The following is a 26,866-nucleotide window of genomic DNA, read 5'->3' as shown; positions in this document are numbered from 1 at the left end:
ATCGACTACGTCATGCAGTTCTGGTGGTGCCGTGGTTATAGCAACGCGAGGAATGACACTGCGGTTCAAGACATCGCATGTCACGACCTCAACGGCGGCAGAACTAACGGCCCTGCGTCGAGCACTGGAATTCATTGATTCGGAAAGACCCAGAAAATGGGCTGTGTTCTGTGATTCAAAACCGGCATTACAGTGCACGCAGTCAGTTCTCCGACACGGATGTCATGACCAATTGACATACGAAGTCGTGAAACTACACCATGGCGTCCAACAAAAAGGCCACGAAGTCGTTTTTCAGTGGGTACCTGGCCACTGTGGAATCAGTGGCAATGATTCCGCCGATAACGCTGCTCGCACAGCTCATCAAGAAGAGCACAGCGTTCTGATTCCGCTTTCAAGGACTGACGCTGCAAGGCAGCTTCGACACCTGGCACGTAGCCTCACAGTGACCGAGTGGAACTCGCAAAACTTACGACTGACACGACTACATCGACTAAACCCCTCCCTGCAGCTTCGACCTCCACCCGGACTTCCTCGACCTGAAGCTACGCTTCTCTGTCGCCTTTGGTTAGGAGTGGCCTTCACAAAGGCATACTCTACATTAATTGGAGTGACTGACAGTGCGGCATGCGAGGTCTGTGGCACCGAAGAAACCATCGACCACCTGCTGTGCCACTGTCCAAGATATGCCCTAGAGAGACAAGAACTTGCCAAAGCTTTCTAAAAACTGGACAATTGGCCGCTTTCTGTGCAGGTGCTGCTGGAACACCGCCCACATCGCCCGTCGGCCCATAAAGCGGTGAAGGCACTTTTGTGTGGACGACGGGTTTGTGCGACCACCTGTGACTATTAAGGCAATCGTTGTAAAACCACACGCGTCAGCGAACTTGCCGCAATTTCCTTCTTTCTTTCCCTCCTCTCTCTCCCTGTGATCATTGCTTTCCCCTTTCCCATTCCCCCGGTGTAGGGTAGCCAACCGGACGTTATTCTGGTTAACCTCCCTGCCTTCTTCTTTTCTCTTTCCTCCTGCTGACTTACGGGGGTATGAGCCACTGATGCTGATAGTTTTCAACTTGCTGTTCTGTATGTTGTATGCGTGATTAGAAAAAATGTAAGCACTGTCCACTTCACTGTGCTGAGTGCTTGTTGCCTCTGGCTTCCTGGGCTATGAGCCATTGCACCTTTTTGATTGCTTACGGGGGTATGAGCCATTGATGATGATATTTCTTCTTATGTGCGGACGCGAAAATTTTATGGTACCCTAGACATGTACAGCTCCGCTGTAAAATTATTATGTAGATCCGGCACACATATTGAAATCTATGTGAATGGAAGATCTCTCGAAGCGGGCAAATAAATGCTATTGAACTAAATAACGATGTCTAAAATTGTCTTTATTGGGATTCGATGCAAAGTGTAATCTTACGCAGTGCTCGTGCTTATGAACCACACAGGTCGCAACCTTCGTGGCACGCAACGTCTATCCACTACAACGTTCGCAAGCAGCGCCGAAGTGCAGCCAAACAGTTCGTGCGAATCCGCAATGCGAAAACGTCGACGCAGCGCTGCCACGAGGAGGAAGAACGCGCTGGACGTTTGTCGAGCAGGGCGAAAACGTCCGGCGTAAGAAGAAGAGGAGGAAGAAGACGAAGAAGGACGAGCCTCGCCATGGAGCAGCGTTCCTCTGGAACTCCGGCGAAGACCGCGAAAGGTGCGACGGCCCAACGAAAATCGAGACACAGTCGTCGCACCGGTTCGCCCGCCCAGAAAGCCTCGAAGCCGAAAAAGCACCGGGAACCGGCTGGGCAGCCGGCTGCGCTCGACGCGAGTGCGCCCACCCAGCTCGCACCCGCCGCCCAAGACAGCCCCGCGGACTCCCGCCCGGGTCCTTCGCCCAAGCGTAGCGATTCCATCGGCAGCAACTCGCTGGCTCGCATGAAAGACCTGGTGAGCACCCTCCGTGTTTTCGGGAGAATCTTTATTCATTCCTTCTTGTAAGACAAACATGGATAATAAAGCATACAGGTGGAGGAGGTCGAACATCTTGAAGGGGCAGCGCTAGACGACAAAGACCGAAGGCGGGAAGCACGAAGGACTACGCTGAACTCACGAGTAGCTTTCTTAGAAGGCACACGCAACTTTAGTACTACAACCTATAACCACCTGCCCTCCCATCGATGGCGTCATTATCAGCCCACAGACAAAGAGCAAAACCCAGTGATCTAATGCTGTACTATGAAGTGGTTTAAAAATGCAAAATCACTGTCATGCAAATTTAATGAAGGCATGCTTACACATAGGGATCATTTTTTCTTGATATGGTAGGCTTCAATAATCTCCCTCGCAGTCTAATTTCTATGTGCGTAACTAATTGTGGTGTCTTCATAGAATGGAGTACACCCGTGCTCGGAGCAATGCCGCGTGACGTGTGAGTAGGCATTACCCGCTGGCGAGCGTCTATGCTCTGACAATATAATGTTCAGGCATCGACCTGTTTGGCCGATATAGACGTTACCAAAGAAAAACTGAAGCTCGTAAACAACTCCCACTGTACATTGCACAGGCAGAGACGTGTGCTTAACAGTGCAGCCTTTCCCAGCAAGCGTGGAGGCAGCCTGTGCCTACTTCCTATGAATCTTACTGCAAATGTTGATCATCTTGTTAGGTGAAGAAAAAGGAACCTTTACATCAAATATACCGGCTACATTCCTGAGGTTCTGTGATGGTTGATGTGCATATGGAATTACAACTGCTTTTTTTTTCTTGTCGGCAGGCTCTGGATTATTCATTCTTGTGGGCACTCCTAATTTTACACGCTTAACAAGCTTCTACGCTGCCCCTTAAAGATGTTCAACCAGTGCCTACTTGCCCAAATGTCGATTCTTCTACAGGAAGAGATCGAAGGGATCTGTGCTGCCAGAGGGTCTCTTGCAGATATAAAAAAAAGAAAACAGTTAATACAAATGCAGCAAAGGAATGATATGATTACCAAGCACGCGCGCAGATAAAACAAGAGTACGCAGCAAAAATGTAATGTTATACAGAACTATAGATTGTAAGTATAATCGAGCGCACAAGGCACAATAAATGACACTGCTGCAAATTAAAATCGCAATTCATGCAAAACACAAAAGTAACCTTTTTAAACGTCCCTATATCCTATATAGAGAATGGGGAAACTGCCTGTCCTAGGGGGGAGCGAGGTATGTACGTGTGGAATGCCACAACTCAACGGAATTCCACGGTATCTCAAAGAAAGAAATTCACCGCGATCACGACACTCCCTAATGCGAAATTTGAGCGCAGCTCGATACGTGTTTTCATTTTCTGTTTCATGATTATATGTGTACACGGTTTATATTGGGAAGAGAGCGCTCTCCGTAGCGCGGGTGCCGCGGACGATCTGTCTCGTGCGGCACATTGCAAAACGGAACGAAGCGAGGCGCGACTGCCTCGCCCATCGGGAGATCGCGAGAGGCAGCGCGTGGGTGACGCGTGGGCGCGATTCAAAGCAGCAGCCGAGTGGTTTTTGTTGTTGATGATAATAACTAAAAGGCAGTTCTCTGTTCTTTCCTCATCACACATATATAACATTGAGCAGGTCTTTTTTTGGGGGGTTGCACGAAATCAAACTCTCTCTCGTTTTAATTAAAAGGTTGTCTTTTTTTTCTTTCTCAGTCTTCGTTCCTTCCTCACATGGTCGCTTTTCAATCGCTGCTCCCATAGACGCGCTTGCTGATGCTCGTGAAAATTGGTTCTCGACCGCTTTTCGGCCGAAGCTGCGCGGCCCGTTTGGATCGACTTTGGAAAGCACATTAGCGTCGGCACCTGCGCGACGTTCTCCGCAAGAAGTCACACGTCACTGAACACTCAGTTCCAGAGCACTGCTCATTTGCGTCGGCTGCTAATGCTTTGAAAAACATTTCCCTAAATGATGAGCCAGGAGGTTCTTCTATCGAAGCTTTCCTTTCTAACCATACAGGACTTTGCTCGCCGCGGTTGTCTTGTTGAATAGCCCAGCATGAAGGACGCCACACTTATATCACCAATACAGCTTTTATAGTCATTCGTTCTACAGATCCGCTGGTGAACGGCTTTGTTCTTAGCTGGATTAAATAATGGAGAACGGGCGGTACTTAAATAGCCTTGCCGCAACAAACATGTGTCTACAAGCACGTAATTCTTTCATTAAAGCGTAGCCTTACTTTATTTCCTCCTCGGAAATATGGTGAGCCTGCTCGGTTGGTTTCTCGCCAAACTCGGAAGTAGTGCGATCCGCGGTCGCTTATGCCACTTGTGTTGTATCCGCGTCTTGCCGTCCAGCCGTGGCATGCACGCATTCGCTACGCTACGTTACGCTACGCGACGCTACGTCTGGCACGCTACACTGCAAAACGCGGTGCGGAACACGAACTGTCGCGTTGCCGGAAACCCTAACGACCAAAACTTCTGCGACGGGACAAAAACGTGAACAGTTCGTGGCTCCAACTTGGGAACTAAAGAAAAAGTTCGCCCATCATGTGCGTCTGTGCATAAAATTTAATTGATAGGTTTCAATTACTGTTTCGTGCTTCCTCCCTATAGTTGTTTCCGACAAGTTCGTTGGACATACCGTATTTCTCTCGATACAGGTCGTTATTTTATTTTTATAGTATCACGAAAATCTCGTGACACTTTACAAGACCAACGCAAGAAAACATTTCGAAATTTTTATTATCTTGTATGCCGCGTAGTCACCTGGCGTGTAGGGGTTGGAGGACGGACTTCGGGATGAAAACCAAACTTGGGATGGTTTATTTTACATTATATACAGAGAGGTGAGAGTCAAGTAACAGTCGTACAGTCATTACGGGCCAGCAGCAACTCGGACGCTGCGGCCCGCGGCAAGAAGTTCGAGAGAGGTGAATCAGGGAATCAGGGAATGCTTTGGTCTCTCTGGAATGCTTCTTTTAAACCCTTCGAGGACTGGACGTCGCGTCATGTCTGGCCAATGGGAGAGTCCGCTCAGATGACGCCATTTTCAGCCAATGGTTGGCGCCCGTGTCGCGGTGTCACACCCGGCGGCTCTCTGCGGTCTTGCCTCGCAGACTTGCAATGCGCTTCTTCCAAGGCGGAGAATGGGGGGCACTCATGCTCCATTGTCCGAGGGCCCACCTGCTCCCGGCGGTACGGCTCCGCAGTGGGGGCAAATGCCTTCTTCAAAGGCGAAGAGGGGTAGGCTTGGGCCTTCCCGGCACGTCCGCCTGTCACAGCTATTACCGCCGTCTTGGTTTGGCACCCACTTTACTTCCAACAGTGCCGTGCTATCCCCTCGTTTTTTGGAAGAGTCAAGCAGAGAACAGCTACCGGCGGCTTCCGAACTTGTTTGCACGTGAACTTGTTTGCTCGAGCGCTCCTCTGGAATGTGCTGCGATTCGATGTGGTCCAGGGGAACTCGAAGTAGGCGCAGGAAACAGCTCCATATCTAACAGGCGCTACCATGCGTACGCGCTTACGCGTCGTTTTGAGCGAAACACGCCAATACGCTACCAACGTTTTTCACGCGTTCATCTTCCAGAATATATTAGGCGCAAACTATCGCGAAACGAGCTATAGCTACATTGTTCTGTGCCAGATCTTGTCCGCGGTCAGCCAACTGCAAACTCTGGCTACGACGTAGCGTTTCCTTCTTGAATTACTGAATGAAATTATCGCGCCACGGCCGTTTCGCTGCGATTGCAATGACGGCTAATACGTTGATTTTTCTAGTCTTCATGCTTGGAGCGTCAGACGTTCTTCTGACTCGGTGTACTGTGCATGATTTGCCTGCATTAAGCGGAATTTCTAAGCAGTCCTATTTTTCTAAACGCGGAAGACAACGAGACTCTGCTCGCATGCATAATGGCTACGAATTGTGGCCTTTGTGGCGCAACAGTTTGTCGAAAATGACCAGTTTGCGAAGTCACAAAGCTGATGGAAGTCGGAAGGAGGGAAAGTCAGGAAAATGTACGCACTAACCGCCATTCCCAGGCTGGCTGAGCCACGATTATCGCAGCTCCCGTAGAAACTGTAACGCCGGAGACCCCTCCGGTAACTTTTGTGAAAACATGAGGCAGAGTCTGCCTCGTGTGTATCATTATTTCTCTTCGAAGCATTGAACTCCTGGCACGTGACGACTGTCACCTAACAGCCCACGTATACGAGAGCAGCAAACGTTGACAGAAGTACTGGAGTGATGAGAGTGCGAAAACATTTACTAAGACACTAAAGGGAAATGTTAGGTCGAGCTAGATCCATGCAACATCCGTCTATAAGTCTATTATCTTTTCCTGTGTGTCAATATTTCACTTTGTTACGTAGAAAATTGCCGCCGACGTTCCGGAAACGGCTGTTCTATTTTAACTGCCCGCACCCACCGTGGTTCGCCGCTGAGTGCCCATGCTTTGGCGTAGCGCTACTAAGCACGAGGTCGTGGGATCAAATCCCGGCCGCGAGGCCTCACTTTGTTGAGGGCGAATTGCAAACACGCCTGTGTACTGTGAGTAGTGTGTTCGATAAGGAAACCCAGCTAGTGAAAATTAATCCCGAACCCCCCAATACGGCGTGCCTAATAATCAGATCGTGTTTTTACCTTGTAAAACCGCAGAATTGAATCATCTGAATCACAAGCTCGGGAACGGACGAGTTTACGCAATCTTCACGTGAGCTCCCTGTATGGTGCTCTCTGTTAATCGGTCAGGGGTGGCGGTACAGGAGAGGTACCATTTCCTACAACAGGTGGTGCCACTATGATATTCTGACACCTAAAAAAAGAGTTTTCTTCTCGCTACGAATGACGAACTTGCTATTGCGGACTTCTAATCTTTCAATCTAGATCGATTTAACGTTTTTCTTTAGCGTCCTTTTAAAACTCTCGGTCCGAGGTCTTGTTGGCGCGGTGTACACTCCGGCGCTGGGCTGACTAAGTTGGCCAGTCATATTGCGGAGACCACGCTAACAGCCTTCATGTTCTCTGGTGCAACTGTATACCACATCCAACTTCCCAACCACAGTGTAAAATAACTTACAGCCTTAAAAGTGGATAAGGGTATGAATTAGTCTATAACTCGCGCCCTTGCACACTTCTTTGGTGTAATGTTGTATCAGTTTAAGACCTATTTACACCGTTACTAAATATTAAGGGCGTAAATTATTTTACAGCACATCTCCGAGATCGCCTACAACCACATCACCGTTGAGTGGCTGATTCTGTCATCCAGTCTGCAAGACGAACAAGGAGCTCAGTGATTAGCTCAGTGGTTTAGGTTGTCCGGCTCTCAACTGGACAATATGATAAACAATGGCGGTGGTGGTACGCAGCGAAGTGTTGGTTTTCCAAACCATACTGTGACTGTAAAGCTGACGAAGAGATCCTCGCCCGAGAATGACTGCGAAACGAAAAGAACGAACAAGGCTGTGTTGAAAGCGGAGAGCAAGCGCGCCGTCTACTGTCGCGCGAAAGGCAGGGGAGGGGATAGGAGGGAAGGGGGGGGGGGGCGCCGTCATGCAACGGCAGCAACAGCGCATTTCGCTACTGGGCGCAAAGGGAACTATTTATCGTGGCTCAATCGGGCTCAATCTCACGCTCCATATTTGGAGGAAAGCGGCGAGCCAGCGCAGGAGGGAGGGAGGCGGCTTCGACTCCGCCAACAAATGCGTACTTTGCACGCATGCGCGCGGTCGCGTGCGCCATCTCTTGAAAGGAATCTGCAGACGGCTCATACCTTTTTGCGCTCTGTGTTCTCGCCGCTCTTGCGCTGACGCGATAGACGGCGCGAAGGTCAAGTCACTCGCTGCTGCTGCCGTAGAGCTGCCTGTTATTTGCTATCGCAATCGATGCCCCGCCTTTCGCGCTAAACTGCGACTTTTTTTTTTAGTGTAACTGCATTTGGGATTTTTTTTTATATCAATGAGGCGCGCTTCTCTAGCGTACGTTCATTTCGATGTGAGTTAATTTACTGTTCCACTGCAGGAGAACGGCTTCTGCCGTCGATATCCAATAACCGTTGCCTCGCGGCATCTGATTCCGTCTTATGACTGCAAGTTTTCTTACTCCACCACACCACCTAAATTATTGCCGTCATCGACTGCGCTTCCCTTCTCTTACTACCCATTCTACATGTCTAACAGACAATCGGTTATATTACACGGTATAACCAATGTGATTTCTTCCTCTAAATTTTCACACAGAATATCGGCCACCCCAGTTCGTTCTCTAAACCGCACCGCCTGTCTTCCTGTGTCTAAACGCTACACCTGTCTCTTTTTTTTTCTTCGTTCCAACGCTGGTATCCCGAATCTTACCTCCTTATGAAGCTTCCTTTATTGGCGGCCTTAAAAGTTATCGAGGGTGCAAATAACTATATAACTAACACCCTTACACACGAAGGGTGTAAATGCGGGAGTTATGCATTGATTTACACCTTTATTCACGTTTAACAGACGTAAATTATTTCGATGGGGGCGAAATGCGAAAACACCCGTGTACTTAGATTTAGGTGCACGTTAACGAACCCCAGGTGGTCGAAATTTCCGGAGTCCTCCACTACGGCGCGCCTTATAATCAGAAAGTGGTTTTGGCACGTAAAACCCCATAATTTAATTTAATTTTTTAAGATATAAATTATTTTACAGTGTGCGCGTGTCGTGTTACCTTTTTTTTTACGCGTTGCGTCCGATAATATTTCGTTATTTGTTTTGCCTAAATAAACTGGCTTTCTTTCTCCCGTCGTCCGCAGGCCCTGAGTGGCCGGGAAGACCAGCGTCGCCCCTCCGAGTCGTCGTGGCGGCGTGCGAAGGTGGCGGGGATGTCGTGCGCCCGCACCGCGACTCCACTCTGTGTCTTTTGTGTGGCGCTGGTCGGTGCCGGCGTGCTCACCGCCTTGATCCTCGGCTCCTCAGCGACGCGCAAGGCCCGTCAGATGGCCTTCCAGTACAAAGGCTGCACGACCAGGTGACACCGTGGTTCACGCTCCCACGGGCGGGGGGTAGTCACTGATGGCGGGATGTTCTCACTTTCGGTTTCTTAAAACCGTTCAGTGTCCTACAGAAGTTACTATGTTTAAATCTATCTCTGCAGCTGCAGGTTTGAGGCGTAACCAACGCATTTTCTGCAAGGCAAAGTGCAATGTGATGCACGATATAGAAAGAAGCAGCTTATTTATTTCAAACACTTTTCTTTTCGATAATCAGTTTGTGTAGTTGCAATGATTAACAGTGGAGCTAGTTTTCTTTGTTTTTTTTTGGGGGGGGGGTTGAGCAGCAGGCGCTTCACCTGGAAAAGTGGGAGAGGGTGGGCGGGTATTGTCATTCGTCATTGTGTGCCAGGTACCCTAATACGCGAATTTCGCGAGGAGGAAGGTAGGTTCCGGGTGTGCACCCCTCCCCATCCCTGTGTCTACACCCCGTGGGATTATGAATAGTTAGTACATTGATTGCCCTAATTTTGCAGAAATTATAAAGTTGGCATCATATGAATTAGAAAAGATTTTTGTTTTTTTTTTGTTATTAACGTGCGCAAGCATCTATCCATTTAGGTTTTGTTCCTAGTGTGTTCTTTTTGTGGAAGTAATTACGTGTTCATTTTTGCGTGAACTGTCTAGTCTTATAACGGTGTACTCTATATCTACCTTTCTTGCGGCATATTGCATTGCCTCACAAAAATTTCTAGTGGGTACTCCGGCGCTAGTTTCTATCAAGAATGGTGATTCAGCCGGCCTGTGAACGGCGAAGGCTACATGGATTTGTCTACTAAACATCGTCCTTGTGGCTTCGAACGGTTTTGTGACTTCGTAAATCGGTGATTTTTAACAAAATATTGTATTATGAATGCAACACTTCACAATGAGTATGTATGAGTGCATTGTGTTATTGTCTTCCTGTGCTTAAAGAAACTAAGTGCATGGAGATTGAGATATATACGGCGTAATAAATAAGCCGACAAGAACGTTTGAAGCTACAAGCAAGCGCGAATATTAGACAAACCTGTGAACAAAGAACCACTCGCATGTTAACTGGAAAACCGCAGTGCGAGAGTTGCCTATAGCAATCATTGCAGAAAATTCCATGCAACCAGTGATCGGTTCCCTAAGAGTATACTGCCAAACAAATATCGAAGGGCACGCGTTTGCATATTGTAGGTGCGAAAGCGACGTCATGGCGGTCATATTTTGAACACCAGCATAGTAGAAAAGTGCACTGACATGGTGGTGATGGTGGTGGCGGTGAATGGAGCTCATGGGTGCGAGTATCCTAAGAATAAACCTGCATGAAACATGACTATGTTTTCATGTATTTGGTCGACAAGATCGTAGGCAGCTGTTAGTTTTAGTTGGCAGATGTTTTTTTTTTTTTTTAATGCGAAAGTGCCAAATAGCCCATTGAACGAAAAAGCCGGCGTCTGCCGTCTGGAGCAGCGAAACGGCTCCTAAATTCCTATTGGTTACGAAAGGGAACATCTGTTGTTCTGCTAGCGCGCCAGGTGTTGCGGAAGGGGAGAGAACATCGTCGCGACAGCACGTCACCCTCGCTCTCGCTCTGGGAAGCCTGTGTTATCCGCGCGTTCCTTCTCCGCGCAAGCTTTCGCCTGCGTTCTAACTGCACCTCAGTGACGCCAGACCAAAACACGCCGAGTGTCTCAGCGTGCTCGCTTGCCCGCAAGGAGTCTGTAACTTGAAGAGGCGCTCAGCGGCGTTCAATTGGACATTAATGTTTTCGCATTCACAACGCATAAGAAGTGCTTAGGTGTCCTCTGATGTTTCTAAAGCGAAAGCTTTACTGGCCGCGAACTTGCGATTACACCGTGACCGTGCTCCGAGGAGGCACATGACGTCGCACCGCGTTCTTCGTCGTTGCGTTCGCCTCTGCTCGCTTCGCAAGCTGCGTCGCATGCCTGATAACACGTCGGAGGATTAAAAAGGAGTGCTCGCGTGCGCCGCAACCACAGTTGAGGCGGCAGTATGGACGGCGACAATTCTGATAAGCAGGGGGAGGCCTGGAATCGACATCGGAACGAGATGAAGAGGAAACGAATCGCCCAGGAAGCAGACAAAGAGCGCGCCGAACGACTGGCTAAACGCCGCAACATAGCTAGACAACCAGACTAACCTGGACTTGCAATCAAGATTAACCTAGGCTAACCATGCTATGCTTTAGCTTTCACTACGTATATCCTGGCATAGCCGAGCCAAGTCACTGCCAATTTTTTTTTCTTTAGCTCCTTTCCTAAACCTGCGTCCTGTAATCTTCGGTAAAGGGGCATTGACGCCACAATTCTTAAGCTTGCAATCATGCGTAGCACGTGAGACCACACACGTCCCACAACAAGCAGGCAAAAAATGAACCGCATTCGGTGCTGTAGAAAATTCGTAGTATAAGTTTTATGTCGCATTTCAACCCTACAGCAATGTGGCAACACTGTGTAGTGGTGCAATGAAATCGCACTGCCAGAAACGGCTCTCTCGGATTAACCAAAGCCAAACGCCGGAAGGTACTGCGGGAAACGAAAATGCGTGTGGCTGCCGTGCGTCATATCGTCTTTTTTTCTTTTTTTTTCATCTGCGTCTCATTGGTGTGCTGTTGCTTTTTATCGCATGAGTAAAAGAATTGCGCGCCCAATTATTCGGCGACGCCCTTGCTTCGCAGTTCGGTGCCAGAGCATGTGGACCGTAAAACGTTCGACGTGGTTTCGAACTGTTTCGGGGCAGACGACCCAGCGACGGCTTTAACTGTCGTTGTCCTAATGGTCCTGTTTCGCTCGTACTTTGTTTGTTTGTTTGTTTTGTTGTGCGTGTGGCCCGATGGCTGACAGAATACCTGCGTCTTCTTAACGCGTTCTTGTTGCCCGAAAGTCATGAGTCAGCGGGGGCAACACATGTTCTCGCGAGTCGAAGCGATGACGTCGTCTCACGTCCGGGGCTCTCCCATGCTCGACGCGCAGAGGCTGCCAGGAGCACTTGGAGCACCTGTCCAATACCCTCAAGAAGACCGTAGACCCGTGCAGGGACCCGATGGCCTACGTATGCGACAAAGTGCGCTGGCGGAGCGAGATCGTATCGGACGCGCTCACCGACACGCTGGTGCGCTGGTACGAGCTCGGCGCCACCTTCCTCGAAAAGCAGCGTAGACCATCGCGTGAGTGATGCGCGCAGCTGTGTAGCTCGGCTTTTGTCTGTATGCTTTTACGAAGGTGAAGGTTTATTTTGTTTCTATTGGAGAAACGTGAATAAGAGCGGTCGAATGAGAAACGAAGTTTCTCTGTCGCAAAAAAAGGGAAAAAAAAACTGGCTGTGGCTTAGCTAAGGTTAAGCCCAGGATGCGAAGCATACTAGCCTTTATTTTAACGCGACAGCGTTAAGGAGCTCGTATCGCAGAAAAGCCGGTGTCGTCGGCGTCGGCTCAGGCGTGCGCCGTTTGCTCAGGCGCACATTTCGTTGTCGCGCCGAACGCTGCGCTGCTCGACGCTCACCGCGTCCGATGCGGGGGGCGACGCCGCGAGCGACGCCGCGAGTTGGAGCCCCGTTTCTCCTCTGTCGTGACGTCACGGTGTCACGTGGTATTGAAGGCGACACCGCCGCGCCTGAGGAGCTGGGTTGAGCTCTAGTAATATGCTTCGCATAAAAACAAGATTGGGAGAGAAACAATTTATGATATCTCAAAGGGAAGCCCATTACATCTAGAACCGAAATTTGGATGCCTTAGAACACGCATTTATAGATTGAAGAAGGAAGAATAAGCGTGTGCTTGCTGCGGTAAAGCTATGGAAACTATGCGGCACGTTTTATTAGAATGTGAAGATATCTGCCCAGCGGTTGATTTAGGCACGTCTGGCCTCCTTGAAGCCCTCCTTGATGTCCGGAATAAAGATTGGTAAGAGGCGATTGGAAGATTGGTGGAAGTAGAGCAACGACAAACAATAGAGGCCTATAAAAATAAATTTCCCAAAAGGAGTTCAAAAAGTTTGGTTATGGGAATTCTTCGTGTTTTTTTTCCTTTTATTTTTTTAATATAGGTAGGACATTATCCACTATGATAACAAGAGCTTGGTGGCGCAACCCCTCCACCCTCTTCCAAAGGGGGCGATCATAGCATCCATCCATCGCGTGCTGTTTCTACCAGAAAGCTCGCCTTCGTGCATAGTGTTCGGTGCCAGCGTCTCCCAGTAAACACTACATTTACATAAGCTGCAGTTGCCGGGAAGCATGAAAAGCAATCAGGGATCTTGGAATGCTATCGCGTTCTACTCATAAAGGCGAGGCTTAAGCGTCTTCCCAATTTTTTCACGAGATGTAGGATTAGCCTCCCGGCTGAATGTCGTCACGCAGGCGGCGGTAGCACGTTCGAATTCTCGCGAGCGTCTCTGTTTGCAGCAGCAGCAGCAGTAGGAAGGTCAGAAAATTGACTGCAAGTGTAACGTACTTATCCTGTGCACGTACAATCCCTGTGCATTGTGCAGTCAAATGTTGCGCATGAGGGTTGTGACGTTGCTGTGATCGACCATCTCGCCATCTTACGCGCTTGCATTTAGACAAATAGAACGCTGTAACGCGTTTCCGCAGCATCATATACGCTATGCTAATAGTGATACCGGCACGCTTTTTTTTTTTGTCGTATCTCCCTTTGCAGCGCATCCCGGACATTCATGGCCGTGTCCGATGATATGCTGCTGCTGTCTAGCTGGAGAGCTCATACCTAAAAAAAAGAAGAAAATAACTCAGTGTCTTGCCACACTGTGAAGAAGGATGACCAGTGAAGCTGTGTATGCGGGCCCCTCAATGGCGAACTGCAGCTCCGCTGTGGATGGGGCCTGTGTTGCACTATCGTCGGGATTTTTTTTCTACACGCAGACACGATAGCAGGAGAGAAAGTAGCCTTAACAGTTTCGCTGTAAAAACTAAATTACGTGCTCGATGGTGGGACTGAATATCGGTGCCCCAGCACAGCAGCCTAGTGCTCTAACCATTAGGCCACAAACCGCACGTACACTTGTACCGTGGCAAAGGCGACTAGCTCTTTGAGGTGACTGCCGCATGTGCCAGACTGCGTGGCGCGGGTGCACGAGAGAACATGCTCGCACGCGAACTTCTTTTACATCGAAGACGCAGGGGGAAAGACAATGGGCAAATTTATAGCATTCGGTTACCTCCTCCACGAAAGCGTCGCTTCTCGCGGATTCCAAGATGTGCACTGGATCTGCGTAATCTGGGGCGCTATAGCGTAAAACTATTCCAAACTTTTTGTCTATTCCGATTCTGCAGTCAGCCCCCCGCGATTGGTCAAAAACTTTTTGGACCCCCCCCCCCCCCCACTTAACTGGCCTGTCATGCGACGTCACGAAAACCGCCATTGCTCCCCCGTCCGCTATGACGTGTACACGCTGGTTATGCATGATCTCACCTAACAAAAGAAAAATTTTTATTTCTCAATCGACGCCTTTTCGCCACTAGCCCTCGACTATTGGTCAAGAGTTTTCATGCAATAATATGCTGAACAAAACTGAATTTTCTTCTGAATAGCAGCATGCTGCCACGATACTGAAAGGAATAAAACATGGCTCCCGCCGATCACTCGGGCACTGGCTACTCGCACCTGCAGGAGAGCATGGGTTTATTTGCGGATAATCAAACATTTTGAGTGGCCGTGTAACGTTTTCGAGCACTTTTGGCACGTTTACGACCTCATTCTGCGAACTCTTTGCTGAGGATCAGTTTTAGCATCATTCTTAAGTTTCCGTTGCATGCCGCCGTGATTTTCGACCAGCCACCGCAAGCTAAGGGGAAGCGAACCAATCGCAGACGCCGGCACCGCCCTCTTCATCTGGTTATCGATTTTCAGTGCAGTGGCTCGACCTCATCGAATCCCTCTCCACTTGAGCGTGTTCCTCGCCCCCTTATCAGTCAATTAGATAAGACAAGCCGCTCGGCGTAGGCAATGTTATTCGTTTTTCAAGCAAACAAAAGTGGCCTCCTGTGAACGAGGAGAGCGTTTGATTGGTCTGTTGAGACAACCCTGCGGGTACCGCCCGATGCTTACGTCGGTGGTTACGCAAATTTGACGTCAGGAGATTGGAATAAAAACATATTGGAATAGTTTTGCGTTATAGGACCCCTATTTTGTTTTCCTCGGATATCTGTATGGCCGCACTACCATCATGCCGAAACCCTTCCTATTGCGCATAGTTCTGCGCAGGCCGCGGAATCTCCTCATCCACGGACGGACATGTTTAGTCTGTCTCCTAGACTGTAAAGGGCGATCGTATTAGAATTGGTGAGAGTGCTCGACGGTGCACGCTCCGTTTCTATTCCCTACGCAACCGGGCAAAATCCTGATTTCTTACGAGACCTGTTCAAGATGCTTGAGAGTGTATTGACGCGCTCGGCCCAATCTTTAGCTCAGGGGTTCCCAAATTGGGCTTCCGCGACACCCCCCAGTTCCACAAACGGCATTTTAGTCTTCCACGAGTAGCCAAAACGAATCCGACCCCATCCCTTTTCCGGCATATTCTTTTTTTTACATTTCAGTTTGGACTTATCAGTTAAAACCGCCACATCCGCATCAGAGTAATGGAAAGGGCGTTGGTACCGCAGACCTCAGGGCAGGCAGGTGGGGCAAGAAAGTTTCGGGACGCCTGCTCTCGCTCTTAGGTCGTAACCGATGTTCTCGTAGAAACAAATACACCTCAACTCGTCTCTGCAGCTGCGTCGGCGCTGTACCAGGGTTGCGTCTCTCGGAAGGGCCACACCTACGAGCGCCTCGAAGAGGTTCTGTCGTTCCTCAGGGACCGCGGACTGCACTGGCCCCAACGGGTGACAGGCGTGGGCGCCACCAAGCACGCCCTGAACGTCATCCTCGACCTCCTCATCAACTGGGGCGTGCCCTTCTGGCTCGAGATAAGCCTGAAACAACTGCCCGGCGACACCAGGCACGTGTCTCTATACGCGGTCAGCTATAGAGGCGGCACCGCCCCCGCGGCCCGCTTCCCTAATTTCACCATCTTCGGCAACCTTTGAACAGATAAAAGCATTACTCATTAAAGGCTTTGCTCGTTAGACACGTCTTCTCCGTTTACCTTATGCGCCTGCAGTATGTGAATTTAGCTGCATTACATGAATTGCTTGTATTGACTTTCAGACCGCGCGAGATGATGGGCTAGTTGGTTTGACATGCCAGTGTGCTTTAGCTTAGTACGACAAGTTAGGCCCACTCCGCATGCGCATCCTATGCCGTGGGCTACCGTGGCGCTACCTCCGGTTACCATTATTGAGTAACAACCAGGCAGCGCCGGGACCGCGCACATTGTTCAATTTAAATTCGCGATTTCATTCACCGTCGTGACAACAAAAAATCAATCGCAACAAAGGCCAATGGCACTTAGTCTCATCCCACACTGGACGAAGTTGACAAACTATTGAAGCACTTCTGTCGTACTTATTACGGTGAGCGTTCTGTTTTGGCACTGCGAGACCTGGGGACGAAATGCAAAAACGCCCGTGTCTCCGCGCATTGAGGGCACGTTAAAGATCACCTGGTGGTCAAAATTAACCCGGAGTCCCCCGATTCAGCGTGCCTCATAATCAAATCCTGCTATTGGCACTTAAAACCTTAGAATCCATTTATTCAAGACGGACATGCACGGGTAACGCCACGATCTCTGTAGAACCCTTTGCCTTCTTTCAAAGGCAGTAAACGAGCGTATTTTTCATTTTTCTTTCTTGAGGCTCTGGACGAGTTTTTTCAAGAAGTTTAGATCATTATGTGCGAAAATACGAGATCAATATTGGTATAGAGACTTGCATAAATATTGGGTACTCCTTGATAAGCTCTCACTGGCGGGGGGGGGGGGGGGGGGCTGGCTATATAGGAGATGTAGAGTTGGACTTCAGTGTGAGTTGACTCCACATTTTTTGCTTATCAACGAAGCCGACAGGAAAAGTCCGGCTTCACACATTAAAACAGTCCCTCAAGTTTACTGGGCATTGAACTATGCAGTTTATCGCGGTGGCCTTGCTAAAAGAAAACGCTCGCCGGTCACCCATAAGGTTGTGACCAAGCACAGTTTGTTAAATAATGTGTGACGTAGTACACACAAATCTAGCTCTTGCACGTTGCGCGGGGACAAGCAGTGTTTCTTTTCTAGAGGGCCGCTCTTATGCGCCCGTTCCTGCGTTGGGCGTCACCGTCCCTCGGCGTAACCAAGCGAACGAGCACAGCGAAGGCTGAAAGAGCGAACGCGGAGCGCAGCGGGGGATGAAAAACGGCGACGGCGAAGAGAGTGCAAGGAGAAAAAGTGACCAGGTCCCACGTGATTTGGTCGCTGCTCGATGCGAGTGACACCCTCGGATGAGCGACAAGTAGGGGCCAGCTTTCCGAGCTAGTCTTTCAACTATGGGGACGCCTAAATTTGCTCGTTGTAAAGGCAAAGCCGTCGTAGTGGTCTTTGTTGTCGAGGCCTTTATGCTATATATAGGAAGTCGACCGGGGCATAATGAATTCGTCGTTGTACAGGTGATTCCGCTGTAGAGGCATTCGACTTTATTCTACAAATTTTACCACACAGGTTAACCCGCTTTGTCCTTAAGAATATAATCTTTATGCAAGGTCATTTCAATCCTGTATGTGTGTGTGTGTGTGTGTGTGTGTGTGTGTGTGTGTTCTTTCGTATGACGCTTTTTACGCAAAAAAATTTGAGGACGCTTCAGTTCCGCGTTTAAGAGTGAACGCCATAGCATTCGAAGATCCCTCAAGCTTCCCGGCAGCTGCAGCTTATGTAACTGTGATGTTTAACGGGAAACGCTGGCGCCAATTGCTGTTCACGAAGGTGCGCTTTCTGCTAGAAATGACACGCAATGCTGCGGAGGCGAGTGCCATCGGGAGGTGTCGCGAGGTAACGGACGCGCCGCTCCATGGCCTCCAAAATTGGCTCGCGCCAATCTTGGAGGCCATGACCCCCCTATGAAGAGTAGAAACGTTGGAAAATGTGTTTGTGTTTCCGCGTAACAGAAATATGTCTTCTCGTATATTCATATTACAGGCCGATGCTGTCCTGCCTGTAAATTGTGTTTAGATTCTACCTTACGATTTTTCTGACGCATGGTACTTTCAGGAATTAATTTAGTTCAGCAACGCCTCTGCGTCACTCGGATGGCCTGCCTGTTAGCGGGTCAGAATTATTTTTCGCTAGGCGACGTCGGATGCCGATATCGGATTTTTTGTGACACGGGGTCTTTAATGCTGTCGCGTTACGAACGTTTAGCGGTCCCTGTGAACTTCCTCAATAAAAGTCTTATTGAAAAGCCGCTTCTCATCCGCAGCCGACAGGCATCAGGGATGTGTATTGCGCATACGTTTTTACGCTTGGGTTGAATTTTACTCACTGTAAAAGTGCGTCTCGTGCCAGTTGTCCCAGGTTTCCCAATCGTTCCTATACGCACGGACTCCACCCTTTGAGTGCAGGTACAGCCTACACATGGCCTACAGCGAGGTCAGCCTCCACCGCGCTAAGTGGGTCAACTACTCCAAAGCGCGCGGCAAGCGGCTGGAATACGTGCGCACCATGTACAGACTGTACGGGGCCGGAGACACGCCGCTTGCCCAGTTGCGGGACCTGGTGGCCCACGAGGACGCGTGGGTTCGCGCCGTCACCGAGGGCATCGCGAGCTCCAACCGCGTCATCATGAAGCTGCGGTTAGCCCACCTCGACCAGCTCACTCCGAACGTGAGCAGCCACCGCTGGCTGGACTACCTGAATGAACACCTGCGTCCACACCGCCTCTCACCGGACGACAATCTGCTTCTCGTCGACAAGATTGTGAGCACCGTGACCAACAACATCTTCGAGAGGTATTGCGTGTCTCATACTTATGTGGGGAACGGAACATCAGAGCTCTCAAAAACAGCGACTTGTCTTTTTCGAGACTACCTTATTACACTGTGTCACTTTTCGGTCTACTTCGTTATAATGTTTTTTTTTTTATAATACAAATTGCTCGTCAACCTCGCGTGCACTTTATTTCTTCAATGCTGTGCATTCGCATAGTGTTCCTGAGGTGTAAAGTACCGGAAGCGCCAGTGATAAAAAAAGATGTTCGGCAGCATGTTACATTCCCTGTAACACTTGAAGGCGAAAGCCTGCTGCACACTTGGTAATGAATTGAGTCATAAAATCGAGGACCAGACTTCTTGGAAGACATAACGAGCCGCAGTGTGAATTACACGCGTGGCGCTTTTAGGTCCCCCCTCCCTTTCAGTGAAAGGAAACATCCCTGCACCAGCCAATATATCGCGAAATGAAAACACGTATAGAACTGCGCTCAAATGTCGTATTAAGGAGTATCGGAATCGTCTGTGAACTTCTTTTTCTGCAGCACTCCCAGGTGTCACCATGTTGCAAATACTTGCTCCTCTGTGTTCCTTGTGCTCAAGTAGTCAATTCGGGCACCCTAAAGCAAGGCACTGCCATTTGTGTTATCGTAAAAATATTATTTCTTGGCTTTGTCTTTGCCGTCTTTGTAAAATACTTTGAACATCCTCATATCCTCATCCTCATCGTTTTCATCCTCTGCAATAAGTTTACCATCTCTTTCGCACCTTTTTGTAGTGTGTGTGTGATTGCCAACCTTCCTTACCTCTTCCATCGTTCCGGGTCTCTGAGGTATAAAGATGTCTGAGCACTCTAGCAACCCACCTATGTTCATCGGTGTTAGCGAATATTTTCTCTAAACTAACTCTGGCTCTGCGAGCCTCCGACTCCAAAAGAGGGCCGGTCCAGATTGTGCACTATATACTCTGCGCAAGTAGAAGTCTCCATGAACCTGTGGGTGATATTGACGGAGCAGGCAGTTTTAGGCGTAAGAAACTACGCGTGCAACCACCTTCAAATCCGGGAATGCTTGTGGTACCACTGAATGATCCACTTAAAGCGTATAGCTATAGCACTGCCGCAGGTTCTCTCTATGACGCATTTCTCCTCCTCATTCTGCCCTCAAGGTTCAGCAACGCAGCCATCCTGGAGCAGGTCGCGTGGCGCTTCATCCAGGACTACTCGTACGCCAACTCGTACGCCGCCGCCGTCGCCACGTTCGGCAACAAAGAAGCCGTGGCTCGCTTCAGGCCCCGCAAATGCTACTCGTTCACCGAGAGCCGCTTCCAGAAGTGGCTTTTCGTGTGGAGGGTCGGTGAACAGCTGCAGCCGCCCTTGCTGAGCACCGTCAAAGCCATCTTCGACGACTTGCGCAACACCACCCAGCGGCTGCTCTCCGACGCGGCGCCTTGGATAGATCCGGCCGCCCGAATCGAGGCGGTGGCCATATCGCAGCGGTTGCACCTAGAACCGTACTGGTCGCTGTTCGGTGCCGAGGGATTCAAACCGATGCTGCCTCCCAGCGCCATCCACAAGTACCTGGACGCCTTCCCGAGGCAATTTTCATCGCCACTGAAAGGCTGGATGCAGGTAACCGTGCAACATTGAAAACATTGACAAAGCTATAGTCGGCGACAACCTAAAACATACAAACAAGCTCCACCGGCAAAAACGCCAGGCACTTGCCATTCACGTCTGAAAGAGAGCCGAGCCAGCCGTAGTCCACTAACAGCTTAGTGACATTGCCTTTTTTTTAAGTGCTGGGTCAATCGAAAAAAAAAGATCGTTGTTCCAAACTAAAATATTATCTTCGTCCTGAAACCAGTGACCTAAAGACAATTCTCTACGGAAAGAATTGTCTTAATCTCACCCGAGCGCTTGACATAAGGAAAATAGGCGAACATAATTGTCCCCCGGTCTTCGGAAATGGAATGTTCTCCACCGGCTCCACCGCTCTCCGGCGGCGCTTTCCACCGACCCCTTCTAGAGTTACTGTATAGGCTCCTTCTAGATAGGCTCCATCCAATACGATAACTCTAACCACTTACCCTGCCGCTTGTTACCATCGCGCACAGAGAGACGTGTTCAGAGGAAAGCGCGTAAATTATCGCTGATTGAGGTTTTCGTCTCTTATCGCGGTTATAACAGCCAGTGTCGAAGACATCGCACAGTGCTTCTGCAAATCATATTATAGTTACAGAGGTCGCAGGGAAACTCTATGTTCTGTAGCCAACTTGTCAACATCTATTGCAGCATCTAAGCAAGACATGTTGCCACAAGGAGCATAATTAGGAAAATATTTTTTAGAGCGATAGCTCTACGTTTTTAGGTGCAAACCCAGAAAACGCCTGGTTCCGTAAATCTGACCTTCAAGCTCCGACAAGGTCAAATTGGGATTTAGCGTGCCACTACCGGCGGCTGCTGCATATGCCGCGTGGGCGCCCATGTCTTGAAAGCAATCTGCGACGTGTACAAAGAGCGCCGATCGAGTGCTGGTAGATTCGTACGCGCTGTGCTTTCGACGGTTAGTTCGCGTTGAAGCGAGACGCGGCATGAAGGTCAATTCACTCGCTTCTGCTGCCGCGCCGAGGAACGTCTGCGTGATATCTTGTGGTGCAATTGTAGATGCCGGTAGTCACTGACGGTGCCGAGCAGCGTCTGTGTACTTTACTAAAGCAAGCAAAACCGTGCTATTGCTCGACAAACTTAGTTTAACCGCATTCATACACGGCACTTTCTTTAGCGATACTATCTCTCTTACACCTTGAATCCGGCTCAGTGACAATGGTGCACTGATTTGTGCCACTTTGCAAGTGACATACCTTGGTGGTTACTCAGTAAAGCTCATCAGTGAGTATGTATGTTGTATATATGTTGTTCTCGAGGAGCAATAAAGATAACTACATGTATTGTTTATAAAACACCAAGAAATAATTGGTCTTCATTGCCTAGACCCTGAATTTCTGGTACTCCTATACCAAATTATTAGTGTTTTTAAAACAAAAAATGTGTGCATCATCTCTACCGGAGAAGAATTGAGGAAGTGTTCATCCTCATTGTGACAGCCTATGTGGAAGACTCTCCCGTTCTATGTTGCCCAGAGAGCCTGAACAACTGGCATGGCAGGCGGTCAGCACATTTTATTGCTGAAAAGTTTATTCACCTACGCCTGGTCAACCACGCAAGCGTTGTCGCCGATAAGAACGAAAAACACGTGTAAAGCAACGAGTTATAAGGCATGGTGGCGTGCTCGTAGTATTATTATCTCACGCCAAGAATATGAACTGCATTAAGCATTGTCGTTGCCTTGCACTTGTTCATAATCTATGAAGGGGTGTTTGTCGAAATGTGCTCTAATAAGGATAATAATAAGGTTTTGTTAAATCAAATTAATTCTGATACGCTAGAATCATTTTACCGAATGTGCATTATAATATTCACTGTTTCTCTTCCAGCGCGCTGACTTTTGCATTGCCGTGAGAGGCCTTCAGGCATTTTCAAGCTACTCGCAACAGCTTTTTCGCCTGGACGCCCAACAAAATACGATTTTCCCTTCAGGACTACGGACGACAATATCAGCCCTCTCGCGCGATATAGTTGAAAATGCAGGAGGCTGTACATGTCTCTCGCATGCCTTGGTTTGTTGAACACGCTGGAATCAATGTACTCATTATTACCTGGGCCAAAGCTTGCATGGGAGCCGTCAAGGTCGCGTGAGAGATCTGAATTTCGTCTGGGAAGTCACCCATGCGGTAGCTTCAGTACAGCGTCACCTCCTCTTGTCTAAGCTACTAAGCAATGAAAAAACAGCGCACGCTCAGTATACAGTATAGGTCTATTCGATTCAGCCAAGTTTTTCTGCACCTTCTGCACCTATTCACGGTGCGCTGCACTTAGGCCTTCGATTCCGCGAGGTGCAGCGGTGCGCCCTGCACCCCCGTGCACGATTGAACGGTGTGCAAGGCAAGGTGCCGCCGCAGAGCAGTGCACCCTTGAACCTTGCAGCGAGTGGGCGCTGCCCGGCACACCATAACTGGCACCCCCCCCCCCCCCCCCTCTGCACCTTTTCGTTTGTGGTGCCGTGCACCTTTTTTCTGAATAGATTACGCGTGCACAGCCTTTGCACCAGCGGCGATGACTGCGCAGGCTGCCGACCTGCACCGTCGCACGTTCCCCGGCTGGCCCCTCAACGACTCGCTGCTGCACCGGCACGGCGAGTACGCGTTCCCGGTGCAGTACGACTACTGGTGGAACTCGGTGTTCCTGCACCTGGCCGTGGCGGCGCCGCCAATGTTCTACACGGACGCGCCCGCTTCGGTCAACTACGCGGCCTTCGGCACGGCCGTGGCCAGGCAGCTGGTCAGGGGCTTCGACCCGCAGGTGGGTGTCATCCTCCGCCGCGCTTGGCCGAGACCCCGCGGGTGCGCGTAATCGTGTGAAGGTCGTGTGTGCGCACACGCTCGTGGGGCGCCATAACGTATTTCTGGCCCCTTCAATCCGGTTCCGGCATTTCAGCGGGCCATTTCGATTGGCCGTCTCGTATGCCGTCCAGGACTGCGCAACGCTCATTGGTTGAAAGCACCGCCTTGTATGGGCAGTCAGGGACTGTCAGGGTCGGATGATAGAATAGACCCAGTATATATGAAAGCTAATGCCTTCGCGATTCATTTCGTTATGCTCTGAGGGTGCCGCCAGGGGGAGGGCGTAACTTGAGCACCGTATTTTCTCACGCGGTCTCAGAGGGTGCTATTGTATAGATTCCGCCTAACATCGAATTCTGCAACGATGGTACTTTGAGCCAGTCAGAGAGGCTGTAGCACATAGAGTTTCTAAAAATACCCTAGAGGGAAATGTGGCGCTAGTGTCTACGGGGGTTATCATGAGCGTCGCCTCAACCTACATGGGAATGATGGGAAGTACAGGCTTCGGATTGACTTCGGTCTTTAGACTAGTGGCGTTTGCTTCTGGCGCAGTAAACAGCGCTATACTCAAATATTATCGCGTAAAATCCAATTCTATTTCTGCAGTATGTTATATAATGCACAACACGCTACATAAACTTTGCATGACTTTGAGATGGAAGCATGGTTTACTATGGTTTGTCAGCAGGACACACCAGGGTATGCATACTTGTGCGATTCTGTTCCCAATTTAACGTCAAAGAATAATTATTTATTCACTTTTGCAACAGCAAAACAACCGTGCATGTACTTATATAAAAATACTCATCAAGTAGTTCTGGAAATAAAAATGTTGTATTCTGACAAAGCGTTGCGCCCTTGAGAGGAATGCCAAGGTCGGGAATGCTACAAGTGTCGTCTGCTACGACGCCTGCTCGCTGCAAACGCGAGACTTTTCTCGCAGACGACAGGCACTTGCGAACTCTCTCGCTCTTTCGAAAGGTTGCGTCGGCTGTCACAATTGCTGAACGTCTTCAAGTACTTTTAAACACATCTGCTGCAGTGCTAGCTAGGACGCTAGTGGCCTCCTACGAGTATGCTCCATCATATTTTATATTGGCGTACCGCTTCCGGAGCGTTACAGCGTGGCTTTGCGGGTACCCATTGTGCGACACTAGACTACAGCTAGGAAGCAACAGTCTTTCCTACCACAAGTAAGTTTGTGTTCTCAAAGTCCTAAAACACGCATTTCAATGACCACATAATGAAGCCCTCAATAAAATTTGATTGTCAAGCCACTAGAAGTACAATTGTATATGTCTTGTATCAGTAGTGCCTTCTTTGTTCTATTCTGAAGTTTCATAAAGCACGTAACGCTACAGTGCCAACCTAACACACTTAACAAACAAAGGTCTAAACGCTCAAAACATGTTCTTTCAACGTTTACGATGCCGCCGCTTTCTCGTCACGGCTTCAACGCCACACCGCGACCCAAGCATCGTCCCAGTCGCTGACCCAGCGCGCTATCGCCACTCCGAGCAACATAACAAACGCAGAGAGCTTTGCGTTGCACTGTCGAACTGCAGGTTATAGAATTTGCACTTGGAGCGAAACCGAAACTTTTAAAAAAATACTTGTGCACTAGTTCGTCAGTCAACAGAACGTCAATCCGAAGCCTGTACTTCCCATCATTCCCATGATGGTTGAACGATCGCAGCGCCAGATTTGCCTCTAGGTATACTAATATGAAACTCTATGCTGTAGCAACGCCGTGTGCCAATCAGACCTTGGCAATGTCCTGAGCGCACTCCCTCTGTGCACACACAACCCCCGAGATCACGAGCGCTGTTCCATCTCGGAGGCCACGCTTGCTTACACGCTCCACAAAACATCAACATCGCAGAAGGGCGCGTTCCTGGACTCCAACAGAACCGTGAGGAGCTGGATGTCGAGAGCCACGCGCGAAGAGCTGCAGAAGAAGATCTCGTGCGCTGGCGGCAGCTCCTCCGTGCTCATGGACGTGGCCGCCGCCCAGGTCGCGTACCGGGCCTTTCAGGAACACCGAGCGGCCGAGCCAAGACGCTACGCCGTGAGCAAGGACATCTCGCTGACGCCGGACATGCTCTTCTTCGTGACTCTCTGCCGCAGCCTGTGCGGCCGGGGTGAACTGTGTCCCAAGGTGCTGAGCAACATGGCTGCGTTTAGCCGCGCGTTCTCCTGTAAACCCGATGCGCCCATGAACCGCGCCGACAAGTGCTCCTTCTTTGAGCAGGCGTGACATCTTGCCAAATATGGAACAGTGGTGGCCGAGTTCCTTCAAGAGGCACCATTCGTTTGTATGCCCATAGCGTTTTGCATCAGAGTTTTATGAATTGCAAATAACGTGCGATATATGAGTACAATTTTGTGCTCTTTTTTTTAAATACTTTGCCTGAGCTCACGGGGGTTGCAATGTGGGCTTGTTGGTAATGTATCTTCAAGGGCAGTACGGTAGCGCGATTAAAAGATGGGACAAAGAAGGCACATAGGGACAAGCGCAGTTCTTGATCAAGATTTCAACGTACGAAAGATGTTGCGTTCCATGCAGCTCAACTTTTTTCCTGATTCATTTATAATTTTTGCTTGCGCATTTGCTTTTTTGCGTCAATCTCCGTAAGGAACGTGCTTCAATTAATAAGCTGTTACTTAAGGACGTGAGGAAAAGCGTGTGCGTTAGTACCTGGTGCTTCCATGTACGCGCCGACGTCGTTAAATATTCAGTTTAGTGTATATCGTAGATCGAAACTTTGGAATAGCCAATGAAACACAGCGGATTTAGGTCTGTTCAAGTGGATTACTTTTAGGGCAGCGTTGCCTGCGCGAATAATTGCTATGTACAGGTGGATAAGTTTAAGAATGTGTTACCTTCCTTTTTTTAATTGTTAATTTTGGGGCACATGATCCAATTACAAAATTAAAGTTGAGCAGCAGTGAAGTCATGTTTGCTTATCAGAAATCGTAAAACTAGCACTACTTCCTTAATATCCGGCCCATTAAAGAGACCGACAGCCAGTTTTTATAGCACATTTTCAGCTGTGCAACTGAAGGCTTACTGGTCGGAACGCCCAATCCTGCAATGGCAACGCGAAATAACGCATTGCAACATTTTTTATCAATTATTTTATCTGTAGTCGCTATCATGTCCATGCAGTCATACTGGAAACAGTCGTATGTGAGCGCGATAACGATTGTACGCCTTCGTCAATGGGAAGCAGACAAGTGCGGCCCTAGCCGCAGCTAATTTATCTGTTGTTTATCAAGCCGATGTTCATGCGTAGGTCAAGCAGTTTGAAATGAGCTTAACTGTAAGGCCAATGCGTTTTTTTATACAATTTTGGAACGGATCTTTCAAGAGTAGCACTAGTCTTATCTTTGGGCTAAGCAGGCATGGTTCCACTACTGCTTAGCTTTAGTAAATATTTTATTTAGCTACATGGACATTGCAATTTGTTATGCAAATAATGCCCGCCTCTTAGATAATCTACCTTAATAGGCCGAATCGTGTCGTAAGTCTTCATAATTGTGGCTTCGTTTATTGGGATTATGGGTCTAA

At 49.1% G+C, this 26,866-nt stretch overlaps 1 protein-coding gene across 3 annotated transcripts in view; it reads left to right on the top strand.

Moving 5' to 3' along the window:
* Nucleotides 1-26,866, top strand: part of LOC135896209 (uncharacterized) — a 224,891-nt gene that overhangs the window by 108,832 nt on the left and 89,193 nt on the right. For all 3 annotated transcript variants that reach the window (XM_070523634.1, XM_070523635.1, XM_070523636.1), the window contains 2 exons: nt 1,455-1,947; nt 8,757-8,971. In XM_070523634.1, coding sequence (XP_070379735.1) covers nt 1,455-1,947; nt 8,757-8,971 — 708 coding nt within the window. The remainder of the gene's footprint in view (nt 1-1,454; nt 1,948-8,756; nt 8,972-26,866) is intronic.

The sequence above is a fragment of the Dermacentor albipictus genome, chromosome 8, assembly GCF_038994185.2.
Source record: "Dermacentor albipictus isolate Rhodes 1998 colony chromosome 8, USDA_Dalb.pri_finalv2, whole genome shotgun sequence".
Taxonomy (NCBI): domain Eukaryota; kingdom Metazoa; phylum Arthropoda; class Arachnida; order Ixodida; family Ixodidae; genus Dermacentor; species Dermacentor albipictus.
Note: the sequence above shows the minus strand (reverse complement) of the source record. Positions and strands in the feature narration are given on the sequence as shown.